Source organism: Hippopotamus amphibius, unplaced genomic scaffold, assembly GCF_030028045.1.
Source record: "Hippopotamus amphibius kiboko isolate mHipAmp2 unplaced genomic scaffold, mHipAmp2.hap2 H_1, whole genome shotgun sequence".
Taxonomy (NCBI): domain Eukaryota; kingdom Metazoa; phylum Chordata; class Mammalia; order Artiodactyla; family Hippopotamidae; genus Hippopotamus; species Hippopotamus amphibius.
This window is the reverse complement of record NW_026648280.1, coordinates 651,014-677,557: the sequence shown is the minus strand read 5'-3', so window position 1 is coordinate 677,557 and position 26,544 is coordinate 651,014. Positions and strand designations below refer to the sequence as shown.

Below are 26,544 nucleotides of genomic sequence, written 5' to 3'. Positions count from 1 at the left end.
AGAAGTGTCTATTTAGGTCTTCCGCCCATTTGTGGATTGGGTTATTTGCTTTTTTGGTATTAAGCTGCGTGAGCTGCTTGTATATTTTGGAGGTTAATCCTTTGTCCCTTGTTTCATAGGCAACTATTTTTTCCCATTCTGAGGGTTGCCTTCTAGTCTTGTTTATGGTTTCTTTTGCTGTGCAAAAGCTTTTAAGTTTTATGAGGTCCCATTTGTTTATTCTTGATTGTATTTCCATGATTCTAGGAGGTGGGTCCAAAAGGATCTTGCTTTGATGTATGTCATAGAGTGTCCTGCCTATGTTTTCCTCTAGGAGTTTTATAGTGTCTGGCCTTCCATGTAGGTCTTTAATCTATCTTGAGTTTATTTTTGTGTATGGTGTTAGGAAGTGTTCTAATTTCATTCTTTTACACGTAGCTGTGCAATTTTGCCAGCACCATTTATTGAAGAGGCTGTCTTTTTTCCATTGTACATTCGTGCCTCCTTTGTCAAAGATAAGGTGCCCATATGTGTTTGGGCTTACTTCTGAGTTCTCTATTCTATTCCATTGATCTTCCTTTCTATTTTTGTGCCAGTACCATACTGTCTTGATCATTATGGCCTTGTAGTATAGTTTGAAGTCAGGAAGCCTGATTCCACCAACTCCATTTTTCCTTCTCAAGATTGCTTTGGCTATTCGGGATCTTTTGCATTTCCATAGAAATCATAAGATTTCTTGCTCTAGTTCTGTGAAAAATGCCATTGGTCATTTGATAGGGGTTGCATTGAATCTGTAAATTGCTTTAGGTAGTACAGTCATTTTCACTATGTTGATTCTTCCAATCCAGGAACATGGTATGTCTCTCCATCTGTTTGTGTCATCTTTGGTTTCTTTCATCAATGTCTTAAAGTTTTCTGCATACAGATCTTTTGCCTCCTTAGGCAGGTTTATTCCTAGGTATTTTATTCTTTTTGTTGCAATGGTGAATGGGAGAGTTTCCTTAATTTCTCTTTCTGCTCTTCCATTGTTAGTGATAGGAATGCAAGAGATTTCTGTGCATTAATTTTGTATCCTGCTACTTTACTAAACTCATCAATTAGTGCTAGCAGTTTTCTGGTAGAGTCTTTAGGGTTTTCTATATATAATATCATGTCATCTGCAAAGAGTGACAATTTTACTTCTTCTTTTCCAATTTGTATTCCTTTTATTTCTTTTTCTTCTCTGATTGCTGTGGCTAACACTTCCAAAACTATGTTGAATAATAATGGTGAGAGTGGACACCCTTGTCTTGTTCCTGTTCTTAGAGGGAATTCTTTCAGTTTTTCCCCATTGAGGACGATATTGGCTTGTGGTTTCTCATATATGGCTTTTATTATGTTGAGGTAATTTCCTCTGTGTACTTTTTTATACATGCATTATTTTTCACAATTAAAAAAAATTTTTTTAATTAAAAAAACAAAAGCAAAAAGCACACCTGTTTACTTTTCTACGATTCAAGGGCAGCATCTAGCGACCACACAGACACTTCATGGACTGTATGCCTCAAATTGAAACAGAGAAAATAAATGAGATACTTTTGTTACTGAGTAGGTTTCGGGGTTTTCTCTTTAATACGACTTCTTCCCAAATTGTGATAATTATGCACATGGCCTGGGAAGGCTTGGAGGGCTTTGGGTATACAGCACAATGCTCTGTGGGATTCCTGCAGCCCTCAGACCTTGACCCTCTCATCATTGTCACTGCATTCCTATTTCCCCGATAAAAGGAGCAGCGAGAAGAGAATATTTTAATGATTTCATAGGAAATCAGGAGCAGTTGTTATTTTTTCTCTTTGGACTTTTTCAATTCCCAGTAAGAAATATGCAGCAGCAAAAACCCAGAAACTTAGCTCCATTCTTTGTGCCTTGGTCCTAAGAGTTTACATTCCAATGTGGGAAAAGCTGGGTGATGAAATAAGCAAACAAGAGAGGCATCAGCTTTGTGATGGAAACAAGGCAGGGGTGGCATGGAGGGCCTCTGGGGATGGCAGTCAGGGTGGACTTCCCTGAGGACTTCCCTGATGAGGTGACCTCTGGCCAGAACCCTGAACGGAGACAGGAAAGAACCACATAAGGACTGGTGGAGGGAGGGGCGGGAGGAACAGCAGGTGCAAAGGTCCTGAGCTTGATTTTTTGAAGAGGTAGAGAAAAGCTGCTATGGCTGGAGCCCAGTGACCAAGGAGGAGATAAAGTCAGCAGAGCCTGGCTGGCCTCAGAAAAAAATTTGAGTTTTACTCTGAGCAAAGAATGAAGCCCCTGTGGGGTTTAATCAGGCTTGTGCTGTAACTTCATTTACTCTGAACATTTCTTCTGCCTGCTGAGTGCACATTTGAGTGGGACTGAAGCGGAGTGAAGGGGACAGGAGACAAGGGAAGGGGGTCTTGGGGATTCAGGGGAGAGATGGAGACACCTGGATGAGGTAAGGGGGAGGGTGGAAAACCCCAAGAATCTTGGCCGCTTCTAATCCCTACCTCAGATGTCCGTGCAGGGAGATGATGTATAGTGAAAAGAGAGCTTGGTCTGTGGGGTCTTTGGCAGGCGCAGCAGCCACCCCGGGAATCAGGGAGGAAGGGGCCCTAGGGAGAGGTCTGCTGGGAAGTTCACCTCGAACCTCTCACCCCAGCTGCGGGGGAAGGGTTAGGAATCCCTGACATGAGCTGCAGGGGGGAGGGCATTGACCTACCCCCCACCCCCAACATATCGCTGTGTACGTTCTTTCTCTCTGTTCCTGAATTCCTTTCTCTGAGTGGAGCATCCTGCTTCAGGTTGCCATGGCAACCAGGACATTGTGTCCTGTTAATGATGTCTTTGATCCACTTGTGTAAAATGTGAAATTACAGAGATGGCACCCAGACTGGTTGTTGACATGAGTTAAGGGGAAGAGACAGGAAGTGACTATGACTTAAGGGGAAGAGACAGGAAGAGACAGGAAGCGGGAACTGAGGGAGGGTTTGGGGGTGGTGGAGACACTCTGCTTCCTGACTGTGGTGCTGCTGGTGGTTTTGAGTCTATGCGTGTGTTAATACTCATAGAACAATTCGGCAACTTTTTTTTTCTTTGGCACAGCATAGGGAACTTCCCCCACCAGGGATCAAACCCCTGCCCCCTGCAGTGGAAGCACAGCGCCTTCACCACTGGACCACCAGGCAAGTCCAAAGTCAACATTTTTATTTTTTTTCTTTTATTTCATTTCATTATTATTTATTTACTTATTTTCGGCTGCGTTGGGTCTTCGTTGGTGCATGCGGGCTTTCTCTAGTTGTGGAGAGTGGAGGCTGCTCTTCCTTGTGGTGTGTGGGCTTCTCATTGCGGTGCCTTCTCTTGTTGTGGAGCACGGGCTCTAGGGGCACAGGCTTCAGTAGTTGCGGCACAGGGGCTCAGTAGTTGTAGCTCACGGCCTCTAGAGAACTGGCCCAGTAGTTATGGCACACAGTCTTAGTTGCTTCTCAGCATGTGGGATCTTCCCTGACCAGGGATTGAACCCATGTCCTCTACACTGGCGGGCAGGTTCTCAACCACTGTGCCACTAGGGAAGTCCCCAATGTCAACATTTTTAGAAAGCGTTGTTTCAAAACTGGCAGCCATTAAAAATATATATGCTGCATAAAAAGTCTTAATGACAAAAAAAAAGTTCTTGTTATGTGCTGTTTAATGAATAAAAGCAAGATTACCAAACCTTATATATCATATAATCTCTTTACACACCTAGAATACACGTTTGGGAAGGGGATATATACTGATGGTTCCCAAACTGTGCACTGAGGCACCCTGGATATTTCAAACGTGAGGGACACACAGCAACTCTTGCCATCTGTCTGACACCTCATGAATCATCAGCTCCTGGGGATCACATTTTCACCATTCACTCTCTCTGCATTCCTTTCCCTGACATCAGATCTCTGTGAAGCCAAGTTGTCTGTGGTTGCTGTAAAGAGAAGCAAGTGGCCCATGAAAATCACAGTGAAATAGGAAATCCGGCCTCGAGGATTGTCCAGTCTGACTCCCAGATCTGAGAAGTTGGGCAGTGCCCACAGTGCACACACATCCCACTACTAAGTCACGGCCATTGTTTAGGGATGAAGGAAAATTGCCCTGAGCTGCATGATGCCTGAACACCCTGACCTTTCTAGGTCTTGACATCCCTCCAATGAGCCTGTCCTGTAAACCACATCATCCGCTCAGCCCCAGGTCATCTCCTAGACCTTGACAAGCCCCTCTCTCTACAACTTGATCCTCCAAATCCTTTGACCCTACTGGTGCCCAAAACGCATTGGTCCTTCCACTGTTCCACTGCCCTTCACCCATCATATCTCACTTCCCTACATCACTGGTTTAAACCCAAGCTGATCAATATAATAATAAATTCTTCATGTATACCCTAAGCCCCCTATTTCTTTATATCTTCGCTTTTTCTCTTGCAAAAATCCAACCATGCTTCAAAGCAGTCTTCCCCGTTCTCTTCGTCCTCTTATCTGTGCATCTGAATGTGGCTGAGGCATGACCCCTTCCTCGCTGTTATGGGTTGAATTGTGTCCACCTTAAAAAGGACGTGTTGGACTGTTGGTGGGAATGCAAATTGGTACAGCCACTATGGAGAATAGTATGGAGGTCCCTTAAAAAACTAAAAAGAGAACTACCATATGATCCAGCAATCCCACTCCTGGGCATATATCTGGACAAAACTATAATTTGAAAAGATATATGCACCCCAATGTTCATAGCAGCGCTGTGTATAATAGCCAAGACATGGAAACAACCTACATGTCCATCAACAGAGGAATGGATAAAGTAGATGTGAGATATATACAATGGACTATCACTCAGCCATAAAAAAAAAATGCCATCTGCAGCAACTTGGATGGACCTACAGACTGTCATACTGAGTAAAGTAAGTCAGACAGAGACAAATATCATATATCACTTATATGTGGAATCTTTTTTTAGAATTTTATTGAGATACAGTTAACATACAATAAACTGCATATATTTAGAGTGTACAATTTGGTATCCCAATCTCCCAGTTCATTCCCCCCCAACCCTCCCCGCTTTCCCCACCTGGTGTCCACATGTCCATTCTCTACATCTGTGTCTCTATTTCCACCTTGCAAACCGGTTGATTTGTACCATTTTTCTATAGTCCACATATATGTGTTAATATACAGTATTTGTGGGCTTCCTAGGTGGCGCAGTGGTTAAGAATCCGCCTGCCAATGCAGAGGTCATGGGTTCGATCCCAGCTCCAGGAAGATCCCACATGCCGCGGAGCAACTAAGCCCGTGTGCCAAAAAAAGAAAAAAAAAAAAAAAGTTTCAAATATACGGTATTTGTTTTTCTCTTTCTGACTCATTTCACTCTGTATGACAGTCTCCAAGTCCATCCATGTCTCTATAAATGTCCCAGTTTCCTTGCTTTTTACAGCGGAATAATATTCCATTGTATATATGTACCACATCTTTTTTATCCATTCATCTGTTGATGGACGTTTAGGTTGCTTCCATGTCCTGGCTATTGTAAATAACGCTGCAATGAACATGGGAGTGCATGTGTCTTTTTGAATTATGGTGTTCTCTGGGTATATGCCCAGCAGTGCGATTGCTCGGTCATATGGTAACTCTATTTTTAGTTTTGCAAGGAACCTCCATACTGTTCTCCACAGTGGCTGTATCAATTTACATTCCCACCAGCAGTGCAAGAACGTTCGCTTTCCTCCACACCCTCTCCAGCATTTACTGTTTGTAGATTTTCTGATGATGCCCATCCTGACTGGTGTGAAGTGATACCTTATTGTCGTTTTGATTTTCATTTCTCTAATAATTAGTGATGTTGAGCAGCTTTTCATCTGCCTCTTGGTCATCCGTATGTCGTCTTTGGAGAAATGCCTGTTCAGGTCTTCCACCCATTTTTTGATTAGGTTGCTTATTTTCTTGATATTGAGCTGGATGAACTGTTTATATATTTTGGAGATTAGTCCTTTGTCTGTTGATTTGTTTGCAAATATTTTCTCTCATTCTGAGGGTTGTCTTTTTGTCTTGCTTATAGTTTCCTTTGCTGTGCAGAAGCTTTGAAGTTTCATTAGGTCCCACGTATTTATTTTTGTTTTTATTTCCATTACTCTAGGGGGTGAATCAAAAAAGATCTTGCTGTTATTTACATCATAGAGTGTTCTTCCTACGTTTTCCTCTAGGAGTTTTATAGTGTCTGGCCTTACATTTAGGTCTTTAATCCATTTGGAGTTTATTTTTGTGTATGGTGTTAGGAAGTGTTCTAATCTCATTCTTTTCCATGTAGCTGTCCAGCTTTCCCAGCACCACTTATTGAAGAGGCTGCCTTTTTTCCATTATATATCCTTGCCTCCTTTGTCATAGATTAGTTGACTGTAGTTTATCTCTGGGCTTTCTATTCTGTTCCATTGATCTATATTTCTGTTTTTGTGCCAGTACCATACTGTCTTGATCACTGTAGCCTTGTAGTATAGCCTGAAGTCAGGAAGCCTGATTCCACCAACTCCGTCTTTCCTTCTCAAATCGTAAACTTTCTTGTTCTAGTTCTGTGAAAAATGCCATTGGTAATTTGATGGGGATTGCATTGAATCTATAAATTGCTTTGGGTAGTATAGTCATTTTCACAATGTTGATTCTTCCAGTCCAAGAACATGGTATGTCCCTCCATCTGTTTGTATTGTCTTTGATTTCTTTCATTAGTGCCTTATAGTTTTCTGAGTACAAATCTTTTACCTCCTTGGTTAGGTTTATTCCTAGGTATTTTATTCTTTTTGTTGCAATGGTGAATGGGATTGTTTCCTTAATTTCTCTTTCTGATCTTTCATTGTTAGTGTATAGAAATGCAAGAGATTTCTGTGTGTTAATTTTGTATCCTGCAACTTTACTGAATTCATTGATTAGCTCAAGTAGTTTTCTGGTGGCATCTTTAGGATTTTCTATGTATTGTATCATGTCATCTGCATGACTGTTTTTACAGTGACAGTTTTACTTCTTCTTTTCCAATTTGTATTCCTTTTATTTCTTTTTCTTCTCTGATTGCTGTGGCAAGGACTTCCATCCCCTGAAAGTGAGGGGATGGAAAAAGATATTCCATGCAAATGGAAATCAAAAGAAAGCTGGAGTAGCAATACTCATATCAGATAAAATAGACTTTAAAATACAAAATGTTACAAGAGACAAGAAAGGACACTACATAAAGATTGAAGGATCAATACAAGAAGAAGAGTTAACAATTATAAATATATATGCACCCAATATAGGAGCACCTCAATACATAAGGCAAATGCTAACAACTATGAAAGAGGAAATCGACAGTAACACAATCATAGTGGGGGACTTTAACACCCCACTTACACCAATGGACAGATCATCCACACAGAAAATTAATAAGGAAGCACAAGCTTTAAATGACACAATAAATTAGCTTGACTTAATAGATATCTACAGAACATTACATCCAAAAACAGCAGATCACACATTCTTCTCCAGTGCACATGGAACATTCTCCAGGATAGATCACATTTTGGGTCATAAATAAAGCCTTGGTAAATTCAAGAAAATTGAAATTGTATCAAGCACCTTTTCTGACCACAATGCTATGAGATTAGAAATCAATTACAGGAAAAAAATTTAAAAACATAAACACATGGAGGCTAAACAATACGCTACTAAATAACCAAGAGATCACTGAAGAAATCAAAGAGGAAATCCAAAAATACCTAGAGACAAATGACAATGAAAACACAATGATCCAAAACCTATGGGATGCAACAAAGGCAGTTCTAAGAGGAAAGTTTATAGCAATACAATCCTACCTCAAGAAACAAAAAACATCCCAAATAAACAATCTAACCTTACACCTAAAGAAACTAGAGAAAGAAGAGCAAACAAAACCCAAAGTTAGTAGACAGAAATCATAAAGATCAGAGCAGAAATAAATGAAATAGAAACAAAGAAAACAATAGGAAAAATCAATAAAACTAAAAGCTGGTTCTTTGAGAAGATAAATAAAATTGATAAACCTCTAGCAAGACTCATCAAGAAAAAGAGCGAGAGGACTCAAATCGATAAAATTAGAAAGGAAATAGGAGAAGTTACAACAGACACCGCAGAAATAAAAAGCACCGTAAGAGATTACTACAAGCAACTATATGCCAATAAAATGGACAACCTGGATGAAATGGACAGATTCTTAGAAAGGTATAACCTTCCAAGGCTGAATCAGGAAGACATAGAAAATATGAACAGACCAATCACAAGTAATGAAATTGAAACTGTGATTAAAAATCTCCCAACAAATAAAAGTCCAGGACCAGATGGATTCACAGGTGAATTTTATCAAACATTTAGAGAAGAGTTAACACCCATCCTTCTCAAACTCTTCCAAAAAATTGCAGGGGAAGGAACACTCCCAAACTCACTTTATGAGGCCACCATCACCCTGATACCAAAACCAGACAAAGATACTGCAAAAAAAGAAAACTACAGGCCAATATCACTGATGAATTTAGATGCAAAAGTCCTCAACAAAATACTAGCCAACAGAATCCAACAACACATTAAAAGTATCATACACCATGATCAAGTGGGGTTTATCCCTGGAAGGCAAGGATTCTTCAATATACGCAAATCAATCAATGTGATACACCATATTAATAAGTTGAAGGATAAAAACCACATGATCATCTCAATAGATGCAGAAAAAGCTTTTGACAAAATTCAACACCCATTTATGATAAAAACTCTCCAGAAGGTGGGCATAGAGGGAACCTACCTCAACATAATAAAGGCCATATACAACAAACCCACAGCAAACATCATTCTCAATGGTGGAAAATTGAAAGCATTCCCTCTAAGATCAGGAACAAGACAAGGATGTCCACTCTCGCCACTACTATTCAACATAGTTTTGGAAGTCCTTATATGTGGAATCTTAAAAAAAAGGGGGGGGTTACAATTGAACTTATTTACAAGACAGAAGTAGAGCCACAGATATAGAAAAGAAATTTACAGTTACCAGGGGATAAGGGGGAGGGGGGCATAAATTGGGAGATTGGGATTGACACATCCACAGTACTATATATAAAATAGATAACTAATAAGGATCTCTTGTATAGCACAAGGAACTCTACTCAGTACTCTGTAATGGCCTTTATGGGAACAGAATTAAAAAAAAAAAAAAGAGTGGATATGTGTACATATATAACTGATTCACTTTGCTGTACACCTGAAACTAACACATTGCAAATCAACCAATTTAAAAAGAAAAAAAAAGATGTCTTGGAATCCTAATGCTCAGTCCTGATGAAGGCAACCTTATTTGGAAGTAGTGTCTTTGCCGATTATGGAATTGAGATTCGAATATTAGGGTGAGTTTCAAGCCCTATTAGCTGCCTTATAAAAGGGGGAAATTTGGACACAGAGACAAACACTCGCAGGGAGAACTCCAGGGGAAGGTGAAGGCATTTCTACAAGCTGAGAAATGCTAAAGCTTGCCAGTGAACCACCAGGAACCAGGACAGAGGTGTGGAAGGAACCAAGCCTGCAACACCTTCATCTAGGACTTTTGGCCTCCAGCACTGCGAAGATAACTTTCTGTTGTGTTGGCTGTTCAGTTGGTGGTACTTTGCAGCCCCGGGAAACCTGCACGCTGGCCCCACTGACTGTTCTCACTTGAAATTCCCGATGACTCATCTCAAGAAGTCCTAGTGCTGCCCCACCATTGGTTAAGATGAGGTCGTACCGGAGTAGGTGAGCCCTAATCTGACTGGTGTCCTTACAAAAAGAGGAAATTTAGACACAGAGGCACGCACACAGGGAGGACGCCATGTGAAGACAGGAGTCACGCTGCCACAAGCCAAGAACTACCAAAAGCTGGGAAAGAGACCTGAAAATGATCCTTCCCTAGATCCTTCAGAAGGAGCATGTCCCAGCCAACAACCTGATCTCAAACTTCTGACTTCTGAAACTGTGGGACAGTAAGTTTCTGTTGTTTAAGCCACTCACTTTATGGTTCCTTGTTTGACAGCCATGGTTGTTTTTTTTTTAATGTATGTCCCTGAACCAAAGTCTGTGCTCTTGCCCTATATCTCTCTAGCTTTAAAATGAAATGTTAAAAAATAGTGGCTTCAAAAAAATTTCTAAGGCAAAATTAAAATTAATAAACATTTGATCAAAGGTGTACGAAATATGACATTATATTAACTAGACAATTTCGACTCAACTCCATAAGTGAAAGTGGGATGTGGAACTTTTCTTTCTTTCTTTTTTTTTTTTTCTACTTTGGGCCTTCGTTGCTGCACGCGGGCTTTCTCTAGTTGCAGAGAGCGGGGGCTACTCTTCATTGTTGAGGGCAGGCTTCTCATTGCAGTGGCTTCTCTTGTTGCGGAGCATGGGCTCTAGGTGCATGGGCTCAGTAGTTGTGGTGCATGGGCTTAGTTGCTCCACAGCATGTGGGATCTTCCTAGACTGGGGATTGAACCCGTGTCCCCTGCATTGGCAGGCAGGTTCTTAACCACTGCACCATCAGGGGAAGTCCCAAATTATTTATTTTTTCGATGGAGACAACTTTGAGAAACTTCTGGTGGCCTCCCTCTGATTCTGAGAATTTCCCTTTGGTAAATCCAATAATGCTGATCAAGTATGCTCGCTCCTTTTACTTATTTTTAAAAATTTATTTTATTGGGCTTCCTAGGTGGCGCAGTGGTTAAGAATCTGCCTGCCAATGCAGAGGTCATGGGTTCAATCCCAGCTCCAGGAAGATCCCACATGCCACGGAGCAACTAAGCCCGTGTGCCAAAAAAAAAAATTTATTTTATTGAAGTATCGTTGATTTACAATGTTGTGTTAATTTCTGCTGTACATCAAAGTGATTTCATTATATATATATATATATATATATATATATTTATATATACACATTCTTTTTCACATTCTTTTCCACTATGGTTTATCCCAGGATATTGAATATAGTTCCCTGTGCTCTCCAGTGGGACCTTGTTGTTTATGCATTCTATATGCTGGCTCCTTTAAATACCAAAATCAATCTATATTAGTAGTGTGCAGTGCCATGCCAGTGAAAAATTGGATCCTGAAACAATCTGTCTCAGGAAAGAAAGTCACTTAGACTGATCTCATCTTCTCCTAAGGCTTTGATCATTCTTACCATCTTGCACTTGCTTAAATCACTCCAGCGGCTGCCCCCTCCACCATCAGAAAACAAGAAAAGATTTTGATCATTCTTTTTTTTAACTCTCACATTAAAATATGACTGATCTTGACCACCGAGGGGTTTTTTGTTTCTTTTTGGTTTGGTTTGGTTTGCTGCCCCTTAAATTTCCTTAAAATACCTCAGTCTGGTTCTGCCCCCAGTAAGATGACTATGACTATTTTCACCAAAGCTGACTGAATTAAAATACACATCTTTGTACCTTGGTTTGCAGTTGGCCAATGTGTTCCTCCTGCTGGTAAAATAACACTGTTGCTCTTTCTGTTGCCTTAGGTGGAGTAAGTACTCATGACATCCTGCTTTTTCACCTATATTACTTCAATTGCTCCTCTGCACAAGCTAACATGCCCACAGATGAGGCACAGGGAGGCTAGATAACTTGCCCAAGCACATGCAGCTAGGAGGTGGTGGAATCAGGATTTGAACCTGGGTCCCATCCAGAGCGAGCACATGGGCTCGTAACCACCAGGCACCCCTATGGCTTCATCACCACCCAGTCCACCCAGCGCTGCGAGGGTTAAAGACAGCATCCTGTCAGGTTGGCCGGATGCAAATGCAGGTGACACTCCTGGACCGGGGTTGCCTTGCCATCGCACTGCCATCAGGACAACCGTTATCTTCTCTCCCTTCCCACTCGCTGGACCCAGGCCCTGGGGACGAAAGGGGACAGGAACATGATGATCTTTGAAAATCATATCCCTTTTCTTACAAAATTGCCTTCAGGAAAACGTGTCCATTTTAAGTGTATTCCTTGTGCTTCCAGCAGCCCTTTTGCAAGGATTATTCCTGGGGGAAGGGTGGGGGCCTAAAACTGCATTTCTTGGCCTAAGGACTGCAGGACCCCAATCCAGCTTAGAGGGACTTCTTTGCCTCCCCTGCTCTCCCCCATAACCTCTGAAATCTTTTTGCCCCCTGTTTTTGAAAAGCAAGGCTTTGTGTGAGCAGGTTTTATTCTTCTTTCTGTGGTGCCACAGCGCCCTCAAGTGGTCACTAAAGCTGGGCACCACCTCTTTTGAGAAATGAGTGTGGGTGTGTTTTTGCAGTATCTTTGGAGGGGACAGAGAACAAAATTGTATTTACTACGGTTTATATTTAGCCTATTTCCTTAAAAAAAACTTATTGGTGATTTTCCTAATTAACATTCCCTTCCTACCCACCTTCCCAGGAGACTCCTGTGATGGGTAGTTTTATGTGTCAGCCTGGCCAGGCTCTGGTACCCAGGGACTGAATCTAAAGTAGATGCACGTGTTCTCTGAAGTTATTCTGTAGATGTGGTCAACAGCTAGCATCAGTTTGCTTTAGGTAAAGATGACCCTTGATAATGTGGGTGCGTCTCATCCAATCCACTGAAGGCCTCACGAGCAAAAACTGAGATTTCCCAGAGAAGGAATACTGTTCCTACGATCATGTGATCGTAGGAATCCCTTAAAAATAAAATTCCTTAAAATAAATCTCAATCTCTTGATAGATGATAGATAGATAGATAGATAGATAGATAGATAGATAGATAGATAGACAGACAGACAGACAGACTATTGATTCTGTTTCTCTGGAGGACCCCGACTGATTTTATTTTATCACCCATTTTTTATACATCTTATTGGAGTATAATTGCTTTACAATGTTGTGTTAGTTTCTGCTGTACAACAAAGTGAATCAGCTGTATGTATGCATATATCCCCATATCACCTCCATCTTGAGCCTCCTTCCCACCCTCCCCATCCCACCCGCCTCTAGGTCATCACCAAACACCGAGCTGATCTCCCTGTGCTATGCAGCAGCTTCCCACTAGCTATCTACTTTACATTTGGGAGTGTATATATGTCAGTGCTACTCTCTCACTTCCTCCCAGCCTCCCCTTCCCCGCCCCCTCATGTCCTCAAGTCCATTGTCTATGTCTGTCTTTACTTCTGCCCTACCACTGCGTTCATCAGTACCATTATTTCTAGATTCCATATATATGTGTTAGCATATGGTATTTGTTTTTCTCTTGTGACTTCATGTTGTATGACAGACGCTAGGTCCATCCACCTCACTACAAATAACTCAGTTTCATTCCTTTTTATGGCTAATATTCCATTGTATATATGTGCCACATCTTCTTTATCCATTCATTTGTTGATGGGCATTTAGGTTGCTTCCATGTCCCGGCTATTGTAAATAGTCCTGCAATGAACATTACAGTACATGTTTCTTTTTGGATTATGGTTTTCTCTGGGTATATGCCCAGGAGTGGGATTGCTGGGTCAAATGGTAGTTCCATTTTTAGTTTTTTAAGGAATTTCCATACTGTTTTCCATAGTGGCTGTACCAAGTTACATTCCCACCAACAGTGCAGGAGAGTTCCCTTCTCTCCACACCCTCTCCAGCATTTATTGTTTCTAGATTTTTTGATGATGGCCATTCTGACCAGTGTGAGGTGATACTTCATTGTGGCTTTGACTTGCATTTCTCTAATGATTAGTGATGTTGAGCATCTTTTCATGTGTTTGTTAGCCATCTGTATGTTTTCTTTGGAGAAATGTGTATTTAGGTCGCCCACCCATTCCTGAATTGGGTTGTTTTCTTGATATTGAGTTGCATGAGCTGTTTGTATATTTTGCAGATTAATCCTGTGTCAGTTGCTGTGTTTGCAAATATTTTCTCCCATTCTGAGGGTTGCCTTCTAGTCTTGTTTATGGTTTCTTTCGCTGTGCAAAAGCTTTTAAGTTTCATGAGGTCCCATTTGTTTATTCTTGATTTTATTTCCATGATTCTAGGAGGTGGGTCCAAAAGGATCTTGCTTTGATGTATGTCATAGAGTGTTCTGCCTATGTTTTCCTCTAGGAGTTTTATAGTGTCTGGCCTTCCATGTAGGTCTTTAATCCATTTGGAGTTTATTTTTGTGTATGGTGTTAGGGAGTGTTCTAATTTCATTCTTTTACATGTAGCTGTCCAGTTTTCCCAGCACCGCTTATTGAAGAGGCTGTCTTTTCTCCAATGTATATTCTTGCCTCCTTTGTCAAAGATAAGGTGCCCATATGTACATGGGTTTATCTCTGGGCTTTCTATCCTGCTCCATTGATCTATGTTTCTGTTTTTGTATCACCCATTTTTAACACTGAGAAAAACCAGATATTGACAGCAACATCATTCAGCACAGAGAGAAAGTGGAAATCACATGAATGTTCTTCAGTTGAGGATTGGCTAAATAAATGTAAGGTGTGATTTAGGTGCTCACCAATTTTGGACTTCTTTTACCAATAAGGAATAGAGAGATTCAAGCCATACTTGGGAATACATTTTACCATGATAATAATTACGTGTGAAAGGGGCCGACCCTGAAAGAAAAGATCTGGAAATAACATCACTTGAGGAGTAGTTGAAAGAGCGTGTGCAATGCCACTAGTGGGTGTGACCCCAGACTGTATCTGATCCCTCATATTTATGTGTGTGTGTGTAATAGTTTACCCAAAAAGTGAAGCTAATTTTCCACCCCTCCTTGAGTCCACCTGCTTTGCAACGTTTCCGTTTTCCCACTCCTTGCATCTAGGCTGTACTTGTAGTTTGCTTTGGCCGATAGAATGCCAGTTAACTTGGAAGTGTGTCCACGTGGAGCCCAGGACTCAAGTGGTTTTGCAGATTCTGGTCACTCTCTGGGAACCCCACCCAGCTGCCACGTGGACAGGATGGGGCTAGCCTGTTGGAGCAGAAATGAGCCTTCGCAGGGGACGCTGCCTCAGATGAGTTGGTCTCCAGTCAGCCCGCAGCCTACCAGTGATGCTTGAGCGGGTCCAGCAAGACCAGAAGAACTGCTCAGCTGAACCCAGCCGTGGCTGAGGAACTAAACCGCAGCTGTTGTTTACAGCCTCTGGATCAGTTGCTAGGGCTGCTGTAACAAAGTACCACAGACTGGGGGGCTTAGGTGACAGAAACGTATTGCCTCATCGTTCTGGAGGCTGGGATTCTGAAATCAAGGTGTCGGCAAGGTTGGTTCTTTCCGAGGTTCTTGAGGGAAGATCTCTTCCAGGCTTCTCACCTTCTCTTGTGGGTGGCCTGTGTCCCTTTACGTCGTCTTCCCTCTGTGCCTGCCTGGCTCTGTATCCAAGTTTCCCCTTCTTGTAAGGGCACCATTCCTATCGGATTAGGACCCACCCTGATGACCTCTGTGAAGCCCCTACCTCCAAATAACATTCTGAGATACTGAGGGTTAGGATTTCAAAGTATCATTGGGGGCGGGGGGGGGGGTAGGGAGGGAGACACAATTCAGCTTTTAACAGGTAAACTTAGCTTTATTATTTATTTATTTATTATTTATTTATTTATTGGCTGCACTGGGTCTTCATTGCTGCACACGGGCTTTTTGTAGTTGTGGCAAGCAGGGGCTACTGTTCATTGTGATGCGAGGGCTTCTCATTGCAGTGGCTTCTCATGTTGTGGAGCACCGGCTCTAGGCACTCGGGCTTCAGTAGTTGCGGCACGTAGACTCTGTAGTTGTGGCTCTCAGGCTTAGTCATTCCATGGCATGTGGGACCTTCCCAGACCAGGGATCGAACTCATGTCCCCTGCACTGGCAGGCAGATTCTTAACCACTGTGCCACCAGGGAAGTCCAAACCAATATTTTATAAGAACTATAAATTGAATACAACCTTTAAAGATTGTGAATCACTATGCTGTACACCTGAAACATAATATTGTATATCAACTATACCTCAAAAAAAAAAAAAAAAAGGCAGGTGTCACAGTTTAACAGGCAGCCTTAGGAGTACATAAAATAATATGGTATCTCGCAATCTGTGGCATGCTCATTCTGGTGACATACATTCTTCTTCCCTTCGTATGTTCACATGTTCCTGCGCTTTCTCAACTATCTAAAAATGAGCTTGTGCCCATTTCTCTAATGGCCAAAGGTATAACTTACAAAGGCTAATCCTAGGAAGGGAATGATTTAGAAAGGCTAACTCTATGGAGAAGCAGTTTGCAATAACAGCAGGCCAATAGTGTCGAGTTCACTATTATAAGCATTTGCCCACGTCAGTGGATTTGTCACCTTCTTTGCTCTGGTCCAGAAATACATTAAATCTCTGAGACAAATGACTTCCACGGCTTGATGGTGAACTATGGGTTGTAAACTCCAGCTCAAGACCCTTCAGTGCTGTGTGGCCTGGGGTGACTCACGTAGCCTCTCTGATACCAAGGGTCTTTTTTTTACCTACACCTGTGGACTCCACCCCCTCCTTGGGGACGAAGAGTCCCTCCCCCACATTACTGGCCCCGCCCACCAAGACTCCCAGGTAGTGGTGGGCGGGGCTCGTATAGACACGCCCACGTCCCGCCCCCAGTCGCCCTGCCCTTATCGGACTCCCGACGCGGCTGAGAATCGCCTTCCCGCTGCATGCAGATGCACAGCCGTCTGGGAGTTGTAGTTTCGGTGAGGCCGGCGCTGCGGGCCTGAGCCGCTGTGCCGGCGCAGCGCGGCTCCTTCTGGGAGTTGTAGTTCATGGGAGCTGCAACTCTCCCGACGCGCACGCGCAGTCCAGGCCGGCCCGGCGCCTGGACCTGTGTGTGTGCCTGTGGAGGCCGCTACCTTGACCTGTGTGGCCGGCAGGTCCCCGCGGCCGCGGGACGAGGGGTCACCGGGGCTCCACGTGGGCCGGGTAGGGCCAGAGACCGTGGATAAACTGACCCGAACCCGCCAGGCTTGGCGGGAGCCGCCCAAGGCCCTCGGAGCTGGCTTCGGAGGCGTGGGCGCCGGTGTGTGGTGTGCGCATGCGCGAGTGTGTGTGTGTGTGTGTGTGTGTGTGTGTGTGTGTGTGTCGCTGCGCGTGTGTCGCTGCGCGTGTGTCGCTGCGCGTGTGTCGCTGCGCGTGTGTCGCTGCGCGTGTGTCGCTGCGCGTGTCGGCCCGCCCGCCACTCCAGACCTTTGTGCCCGCGCACCTGTGCCTGAAACGTCGTGTGAGCCCGCCCCCCAGGGTCAGCGTCTCTTTGCACGTGCCTGACCCTAGCGACCGTGCCCGTGAACTTGAACACGTGTCTGTGCCTTTGGGGGCCTCTGCCTGTGGGTGATGTCGGGCATGTGTGGAGCTTGCTCCCCTGGGTGGGTGTGCGGTGTGCACTTCCACAGTTCCTGGGTGTGCAGCTGCGTCGGATGGCGTGGCAGGTGTGCCTGCCCGCGTGGAGCTGGATGGCCTGTGTGTGGCTGCATGCGGAGAGCCGTGCACAGGGTGTTTGAGAGACACGGCGAGGGTGGGGTTTCCCTGTGTGTGTGTGTGTGTGCGTCTGCGCATGGGGAAGACCCTGCACAGCTGTGACTCTGGACATGTGTGAAGCTCTGCCCGCCACATGACTCTGCATGTGACTGTGGGTGGTGTCCCAGGCCAGGCCTGCCTGTTGAGCGGGGCAGCACGTGTGACTTTGTTGTGTGTGTACCCCTGTGTGCCTGGGCAAGGGTGACCACAGATGTGCTTGGTGTGCAAGACTGCCTGCCTCCTTGTGTATGGGGAGGACTGTGCCACAGCACGTGGGTGACTGCATAAGGGCATCTGAGTGCCAAGGCAGGGGTGATGTAACTGCTCCCCTCCCCCAGTGTGGTTGCACGCAACTCCATGTGTGTCTGCCTCTGATCATGTCTGTGTCTCGCCTTCGGTCGCTTGTGTGTGTACCTGACCAGCCCAGGTTTACCCCAACCTGAATCCACTTACCCTCCCCACACCCACACAGAGGAAACACCTGTGTCCTTGCTCCACCCACCTACCTGCATCTGCCCCAGCATCTTCCTTCACGGGTCCATATTTCTTTCTCCCACAGATACCAGCTGCACCCGCTGAGCCATGGTGACCAGGGCAGGGGACACAGCCTGAGTGACATGGACAGGACCTGATGCTCCCAAACCCACGAGGTGGGTACCACTGCCTGCTCTGGGGACCCAGTCAGGCCCCACTCAAGCCCGAGAGCTGCCTGTGGAGGTGGCACCAGCACTGGGACTGGTCCCGTCTGGATCGCACCAGCAAAGTTCTCACCTCTGCATAAAGGCCCTGCGTGACCTGGCCCTCACCTGCCATACCTAATCTCCCCTGCTCTCTGCCTGGGTCACTCTTCTCCAGCACCCCCAGCCCTGCCCCTTAATTTTTCCTCCGTCACCTCCGTTACAGTCCTGCCGTAGGACCTCTGCACTTGCTGTGCTTGTGGCCCACACCGCTCACTCCATCACTTCCTCTAAGTCTCAGCTCTGTGCAGCCTGCACTGGGGCACGAGTGTTCCAGGCAGATGGCATGGCCAGTGCAAAGGCCCTGTGGCAGGAACATGCCCGGAGTGTTTGTGGAACAGGGAGGAGGGCTTTGGCTAGAGCAGGGCAAGCCCAGAGCGGGTGAGGGTGTTGTAGAGGCTGAGACCAGGGAGATGCTATGTGGGCCTTGGAGAGAAGTGTGGCTTTTATGGAGCCAATAGTGATTAAAAAAAAATTATTTATTGGCTGTGCAGGGTCTTAGTTGCCATGTGCAGGATCTTTAGTTGCACCGTGTGGGATCTTAGTTCCCCAACCAGGGATCAAACCCAGGCCCCCTGCACTGGGAGCGCTGAGGCTTAACCGCTGGACACCAGGGAAGTCGCGTCATTACTGATTTTAATCAGGAGAGAGAGGGAAAGGAAAAGCTCTGGAGCCAGGCAGCCCAGGTGTGGGCCCTGGTGTTGCCACTTCAAGGAGCCTCACTGAGGAATAAGAGAGCTTAAAGGATGCTGGGTACATACATATGTGTTCAGCTGGTGCTGGTTATTTTGGCCGCTGTACTAATATACCCAAGTTGGCTTCAGAGTGGCCGGGACCAGCGCCTCTTAGGTGTTCCTGTGCCCACACATCCCCTGGGGCTCTTGTTAAAAGGTGGATTCCAAGTCACCCGGCCCGGGGAGGAGCGCGAGCGCTGCACTTGTCACGGGCAGTGCTGATGCTGCTGGGCCTGGGGCCGGGGTGGAGCAGTGCTGATTTCAGACTGGAAAGCAGGGTCTCTGTGTGCTAATGAAGATGAGAGGTCTCGTCCTGGTCCCGACATGTGGCCCGCCCACCCGTGAAACCTTTCACTGGTTTCCTGTGCCGGCTGTGTGTGTTCTGTGTGCTACACATCGCTGCTTGTCCCCACCTCCAGCTCATCTTTGCTGGGGTTGGGGAGGGGAGCACCAGGGGGATGAGGGGAGCTCAGAGCCTCCTGAGGGAGACTCCGGCCCAGCCTGTGAATGTGACTTTGCACATGGCAGGGAGCAAGCTGCAAGGTGGTTCCTGCTGGTGGGGAGGTGGTGGGCAGACACAGGGCCTCTGGGATCCACCTTAGCAGGGTCTTTCAGGGAAGGGTGTGTGGGGGGTGATACCAGGAGAAACTCATCACCCCCAGGACGGCCCCCACCCCAGGGGGCTGAACCCAAAGCCCGGCACTGACTGCTGTACACACATGAGCACATTCACAGGCACCAGGGATTAGGGCTTCAGTACATCTTATCTTTTGCTCAGATGCAATTGAGTCCATAACAGCAGGGTTTAGAAACATTTCTGGTTGTCACATCTGGGGGCCTCCAGTGAGTAGAGGCCAGGGAGGCTGCTCAACATCCTACAATGCACGGGATGGCTCCTCGACAAAGAATGATCTGACCCAGACTGTCACCAGACAGACCCGGCACTGAGGCTTTCCCAGCCTGGGACAGGTGACAGACCTGTTTGGTTTTTTCTTGTCTTTCTTTCTTTCTCTCTTTCTTTCCTCTTTCCTCCTTCCTTCTCTTCTTTCCCTTCCTCCATCCTTCTCCCTCCCTCTTTCTCTCTGTCTCTCTCTCTCCTCTCTTTCCCTCTCACACACATCCAGTAGTGAAGATGTGAAATCGAGGCAGCAGCTCTGAAAGCCGGGATGGAAGGCGGTTTGACGGTGGCTGTCCCACAGGGCTCCAACTCGGGAGAAACCCCGAAACACGAAGGCTGGTTCAAGGACGGCCAGGAGAACCAGGAAAGCTGTTTGAAGCAGGAGGCCCACGAGGAAGCCCCCACCAAGGACAGCATCCCCGAGTATGATGAACTCGGTGGAGCCCCCAGGACCAGATCGAGTCCCCCCACTACCCAGGGCTACCTCAGGCCCCAGAGGCACGGCGCACCCAGAAAGAGCCCGAACGGGAAGAACGCAGACACTGGTGCGGAGGACGAGCAGCGAGGTGGCGGCCCTAGAAAGCCGTGGACGTGTCAGGACTGCGGCAAGGCCTTCAGCTACTGCTCGGCCTTCACCCTGCACCAAAGAACGCACACCGGGGAGAAGCCGTTCTCCTGCCCCGACTGCGGCAAGGCCTTCAGCCAGAGCGCGCACCTGACGCTGCACCGGCGGACGCACACCGGCGAGCGGCCCTACGCGTGCTCCGAGTGCGGCAAGGCCTTCAGCCAGGGCTCCTACCTGGCGGCGCACGGGCGCACGCACACGGGCGAGCGGCCACACCGATGCGCCGACTGCGGCAAGGCCTTCGCGCGCCCCACGCACCTGGTGCAGCACCGGCGCGTGCACACCGGCGAGCGGCCCTTCGCCTGCGGCCAGTGCGCCAAGGCCTTTCGCAGCCGCTCGTCCCTACTGGAGCACCAGCGCATCCACACGGGCGAGAAGCCCTTCGTTTGCGCGCAGTGCGACAAGGCCTTCCGCTTCTCCTCGGCGCTCGTCCGCCACCAGCGCACGCACACGGCCGAGCGGCCCTACGCGTGCAGCCAGTGCGCCAAGGCCTTCGTGCAGATGGCGCACCTGGCGCAGCACCGGCGCGTGCACACAGGCGAGAAGCCCTACGCGTGCCCGGAGTGCGGCGTGCCCTTCAGCCAGAGTGCCTCGCTGGCCGAGCACCGGCGCATCCACACGGGCGAGAAGCCGCACGCGTGTGCACAGTGTGGCAAGGCCTTCACGCAGGTGTCGCACCTGGCACAGCACCGGCGCGTGCACACCGGCGAGCGGCCGTACACGTGCCGGGACTGCGGCCGCGCCTTCAGCCACCGCTCGCACCTGGCGCAGCACCACCTCGTGCACACGGGCGCCCGGCCCTACAGGTGCTTGGAGTGCGGGACCGGCTTCAGCCACGTGTCCTCGCTCATCGAGCACCAGAAGGTCCACACCGGAGAGAAGCCCTACCGGTGCGGGGACTGCGGCAAGGCCTTCAGCCAGGGCTCGTCGCTGACGCTGCACCGGCGGACGCACACGGGCGAGCGGCCCTACGCCTGCCCGGAGTGCGGCAAGGCCTTCAGCAACCGCTCCTACCTGATCCAGCACCACATCGTGCACACCGGCGAGAAACCCTACGAGTGCAGCGGCTGCGGCAAGGCCTTCAGCTTCTCCTCCGCCCTCATCCGACACCAGAGGACACACGCCAGCAAGAAGGCTGGGGACACCTTTGCGCAGCTGCCGCACCTGACTGGACCCCTGAGCTCCCACCGGGAGGAGGAGCCTGTTGATGGTGGCTTTCCTGCGGAAACCGTGGTGGACCGGCCCAACGATGAGGGCTGAGGTCTACCAGGGCCCCTGAACCTCACACTCAGGCTCTCAGCACTAGCAGGGAGATACCCTATCTGCCCGGTGTTGCCAGTGAAGAAACCAAGGCTCAGAGGCTCCGTGAGGTGCCCTGGGTCACACAGGGAGGATGTCACAGGGTTGGGACTGGACCCCGCATCTGCCAAGACTCCCCTCCACCGCCTCCCTGGTTCAAAATTATAATCGTGACCCATGAAGGTAGACGTATCTGTGGGTCTCTTGCTGGCCTTCTCATTGTTGGTTTTGTGACTAAGTAGACATTTGCTTGGCACGTTTGAGTAAAGGTTCAGCTCCTTTGGTGAAGCTGGCATGGTACCAGGGAGCAAGGTCTTAAGAAGAAATGTGGATCCCTAGGACTGAAACAGTGCTTCCAAAATTAGAGAAAGACGGGCAGAGAAATCCAGAGCAGGGAGGGAGGCGCCTATGCCCGACAGACCTGTGAAGGGTGATTTTTAGAGTTGACCCCAGGTTTTTTTTCAGTATGAGGAAATACCTCCCCTTTCCAGATACTCAAAGTGCTGACTTTAATGGTTGTGTCCGTTATTGCTGCCGTGTGACAAATCACGCAGGATACCTGTTTAACGTTTCCCACGCAGGGTGGTCCCGGCGGTCTGGACCAGGCTCACTTGACCCTGGGAAGGGCGGGGCATGCCACAGCAGCCTCTTTCTTGGAGCTGCCTCTGCGAGCTCCAGGAGCTTGAAAGCACCAGCAACTGGCCACACGTGGAGGCGGGGCTGAACTCAGAGCTGATCCCCAGGGGCCGTGTGCCTCAGATTTACATCACTGCCGCTGCCTCTGTAAACTCAGTGCCTGCAGGACATCCCAGTGGACTGCAGGTGCTCCTGTGGGTGGGACGGGTCTGGCCTTTGCGGCTGTGGGCCCTGTGGGCACAAAGGCGGAGGCTGGGCCGGGGTCTGGCCGCTTGCACGGCTCCCACAGCCGTCCAGCTGCAGGACGGCTGCACACTTGGTACCTGACTTTAGTGGGTCAGTGCCTACAGATCTGTGCTGGGTTTGTGAATGCAGTGCCTGCGGGACACCAGGGCGGGTTGCCTGCATTCCCGTGGGGAGGCAGGGCCGAAGGCAGTGCCAACAACAGTGTCCTCTGTGAGCCCACACGACAGGTGACAGCTTCACGGGAGGTGCGCTCACCGGCCCCTCTCCCAGCAGAAGTGCTGCAGTCCCACCTGGCTCACGCCACAGCTTAGAAACCGATGTGGGGATCAGGCCCTGCCCCAGACAGGACAGTGACAACCACAGAGCAAAGAGGAGGCCCCACTCAGCATCCAGTGCAGGCTCTGGTCACTGCAACATCAGTCACACCCCCTGTCAAGGGGATAATGGCCAGCACACACTGAAGAAAGACAGCAGCCATCTGTACTAACATTAGTCCTCACGCCAAAAGTATTAAACCCATGCAGGCTACACAGGGACACTCCCATATAAAAATAGCCCTCCAAGACCACAATAGATAACTGTTCCTCCTAAACCCATCGATGAAGAGAAATGTAAGTAACATGAAGAAGCAGAGGAACCACTCCCAATGGAAAGATCAAGAGAATGCCCCTGAAAGAGCAAACAATGAAACAGACCTCCTCAGTCTAGCAGACACTGAATTTTAAAAAGGAGATAATGAAAATATTTAAGGAATTAGGAAGGGCTATTGATAGAAATGCAGATTACTGTAAAAAGGAACTAGAGACTATAAAAAGGAACCCAGAAAAATTAGAAAACTCATTTGGTGAGATGAAAGCTACACTAAAGGCAATTAATAGCAGACTGAATAATGCAAAAGAATGAATAAGTGATCTGGAAGATAGAATAATGGAAAGCACCCAATCAGAACAGCAGACAGAAAGCCAGATTTGAGGGGTGAGGGGAGGAGACAGCAATATAAGAGTCCTGTGGGATGAAGTGTGCCCATCTATGCACAGTAGGCATTCCAGAAGGAGAAGAAAGAGAAAAGGGGATCAAAAATGTACTTGAAGAAATTATGGGTGAAAACTTCACAAACCTAAAGAAGGATACAGGTATCCAGGTACAGGAAGCACAGAGGGTCCCAAACAAGATGAACCCAAACAGACCTACACCAATAAAAATAGCAAAAGTTAAAGATAAATAGAGGATTCTAAAGGCAGCAAGAGAAAAACAAAGAGTCAGTTACAAGGGAACCACCATAAGGCTATCAGCTGATTTCTGTACAGAAATGTTACAGGCTGGAAGGGAATGGCAAAATATATTCAAAGTCCTGAAACAGAAAAACCTGCAACCTAGGACACTCTACCCCAGCAAGATTATCATTTAGAATAGAAGGTGAGAGACAAAGAACTTCTCAGACAAGCAAAAACTAAAAGAATACAGCAATACTAAACCTATCCCAAAGGAACTATTGAAAGGTTTTCTATAAATAGAAGAGCAGCAAGAATCTATAGGAAAGAGAAAATCACAACTGGAAAGTAAGCCACTGCACAGATTTAAAAAAAAAAATTCTGTGAAATTTTCTGTGAAAGCGATGGTAGCCACAACGAACAGCAAAAGAAGAAACACAAAGTTGTAAAAGAGGACCTCAAACTCATGAAATGTGGGGGAGGAGAGTAAGGAAATGTAGTTTTTTTTTTTTCTCAGAATGTGTTTGAGCCCATATGACTACCAATCTAAGGCAAGTAGATACAGGAAGGGGTTAACACACTTGAAAAACAGGGTGACCACAAATCAAAAGACATACAATAGATTCACAAAAACCAAAAAGAAGAGAATACAAGCATAATACAAAAGGAAATCATTAAACCACAAAAGGAAAAAGAACAAAGAAGACATACAAAATCAATGGGAAAACAAGGTTTAAAATGGCAATAAGTACATATCTATCAATAATTACCTTAAATGCCAATGGGCTAAATGCTCCAGTCAAAAGACATAGAGTGGCAGGTTCGATTAGAAAAAAAAAAAAAGAGTCTGCAATATGCTGCCTACAAGAGACCCACTTCAGGGCAGAGGACACACATAGATTGAAAGTGAGGGGATGGAAAAAGATATTTCAAGGAAATGACAAGAAAGTGGGGGTCACAACACTCATATCAGACAAAACAGAGGCTATAAAGAAGGATGCTGTATAATGACAACAGGATCAACACAAGAAGAGAATATTACACTCGTCAACATATATGCACCGATATACGAGCACCCAAATGCATAAGGCAGATACTAACAGACATAAAGGGAGAAACTGATGGGGATACGGTAACAGTAGGCAACCTTAACACCCCCCACACACAAATGGACAGATCTTCAAGACAGAAAATCAATACGGCAACAGAGATCCTAAAGGATACAATAGAACAGTTAGACTTACTTGATATTTTCAGGATATTACATCTAAAAAATCCAGAATACACATTCTTCTTTTTTTTTTTTAATTTATTTATTGGCTGCATTGGGTCTTCATTGCAGTGTGTGGGCTTCTGGTTGCCGTGGCTTCTCTTGCACAGGCTCTAGGTGCATGGGCTTCAGTAGGTGTGGCACGTGGGCTCAGTAGTTGTGGCTTGCAGGCTCTAGAGTACAGGCTCGGTAATTGTGGCGATGGGCTTAGTTGCTCCGTGGCATGCGGGATCATCCCAGGACAGGGATCAAACCTGTGTCCCCTGCAGTGGCAGGTGGGTTCTTAACCACTGAGCCACCAGGGAAGTCCCTACACATTCTTTTCAAGTGCCCATGGAATATTCTCTCAGATTGACCACATCCTAGGGCATAAAACAAGCCTCAACAAATTTCAGAGTACAGAAATTATTTCAAGCATCTTTTCTGACCACAACGGCATGACACTAGAAATCAACCACAGAAAAAGAAACAAGAAAAAAAAAACGATTACGTGGAGACTAAACAACATGCTACTAAAAAAACCAGTGGGTCAACAACGAAATCAAGGAGGAAATTAAAAAAATACCTTGAGACAAATGACAATGAAAATACAGTCATAGAAAATCTATGGGATGCAGCAAAAGCAGTTCTTAGAGGGAAGATCATAGCAATATAGGCCTTCTTCAAGAAACAAGAAAAATCTCAAACAACCTAATCTACCACATAAAAGAATTAGGAAAAGACAGAACAAAATTTAAAGTCAGCAAAAGGAAGGAAATAATAAAGATCAGAGAGGAAATAAATAAAATAGAGATTTAAACAAGCAATAGGAAAAAAATCAAGCCAAGAGCTGGTTCTTTGAAAGGGCAAACAAAATTGACAAACATTTGGCCAGGCTCACCAAGAAGAAAAGCGAGAGGACTCAGATAAGCAAAATTAGAAATGAAAGAGGAGAAATAAACAATACCACAGAAATACAAAAAACCATAAAAGAATACTACAAACAATTATATGCCAACAGATTGTACAACCTAGAAGAAATGGACAAGTTTCTAGAAACATAAAGCCCACCAAAACTGAATCAAGAAGAAATTGATAATTTGAACAAACCAATCACTAGAAGTGAAATAGAAATAATAAAAAAAAACCTCCCTACAAATAAAAGTCAAGAACCATATAGCTTCACAGGTAAATTCTACCAAATATACAAGGAAGAACTTATACTGATCCTTCTCAAACTCCTCCAGAAGATCGACGAGGAGGGGACACTCCCAAAGTCATTTTATGAAGCCACCATCACCCTGTTACAAAACCAAAGACATTACCAAAAAAAGAAAATTATAGGCCAGTATCTTTGATGACTATAGATGTAAAATTTTTCAACAAAATATTAGCAAACCAAATCCAACAACACATAAAAGGGGGCATACACCA

General features: G+C 46.2%; 1 protein-coding gene across 3 annotated transcripts; it reads left to right on the top strand.

Annotated features, from left to right (window-relative positions):
• Positions 1 to 16,775: 16,775 nt before the first annotated feature.
• On the top strand, positions 16,776 to 25,165 carry ZNF835 (zinc finger protein 835). 3 transcript variants are annotated; one of them, XM_057719639.1, is made up of 3 exons: positions 16,776 to 16,884; positions 18,035 to 18,125; positions 20,079 to 25,165. In XM_057719639.1, exon 3 carries the CDS (start codon positions 20,113 to 20,115, stop codon positions 21,727 to 21,729), a length of 1,617 nt encoding a protein of 538 aa, XP_057575622.1. In that variant the 5' UTR covers positions 16,776 to 16,884; positions 18,035 to 18,125; positions 20,079 to 20,112; the 3' UTR covers positions 21,730 to 25,165. The 3 variants fall into 3 exon arrangements, with proteins under 3 accessions (XP_057575622.1, XP_057575621.1, XP_057575620.1); XM_057719638.1 differs by having other exon boundaries at positions 20,074 to 25,165; XM_057719637.1 differs by having other exon boundaries at positions 20,071 to 25,165.
• The last annotated feature ends 1,379 nt before the right edge of the window (positions 25,166 to 26,544 follow it).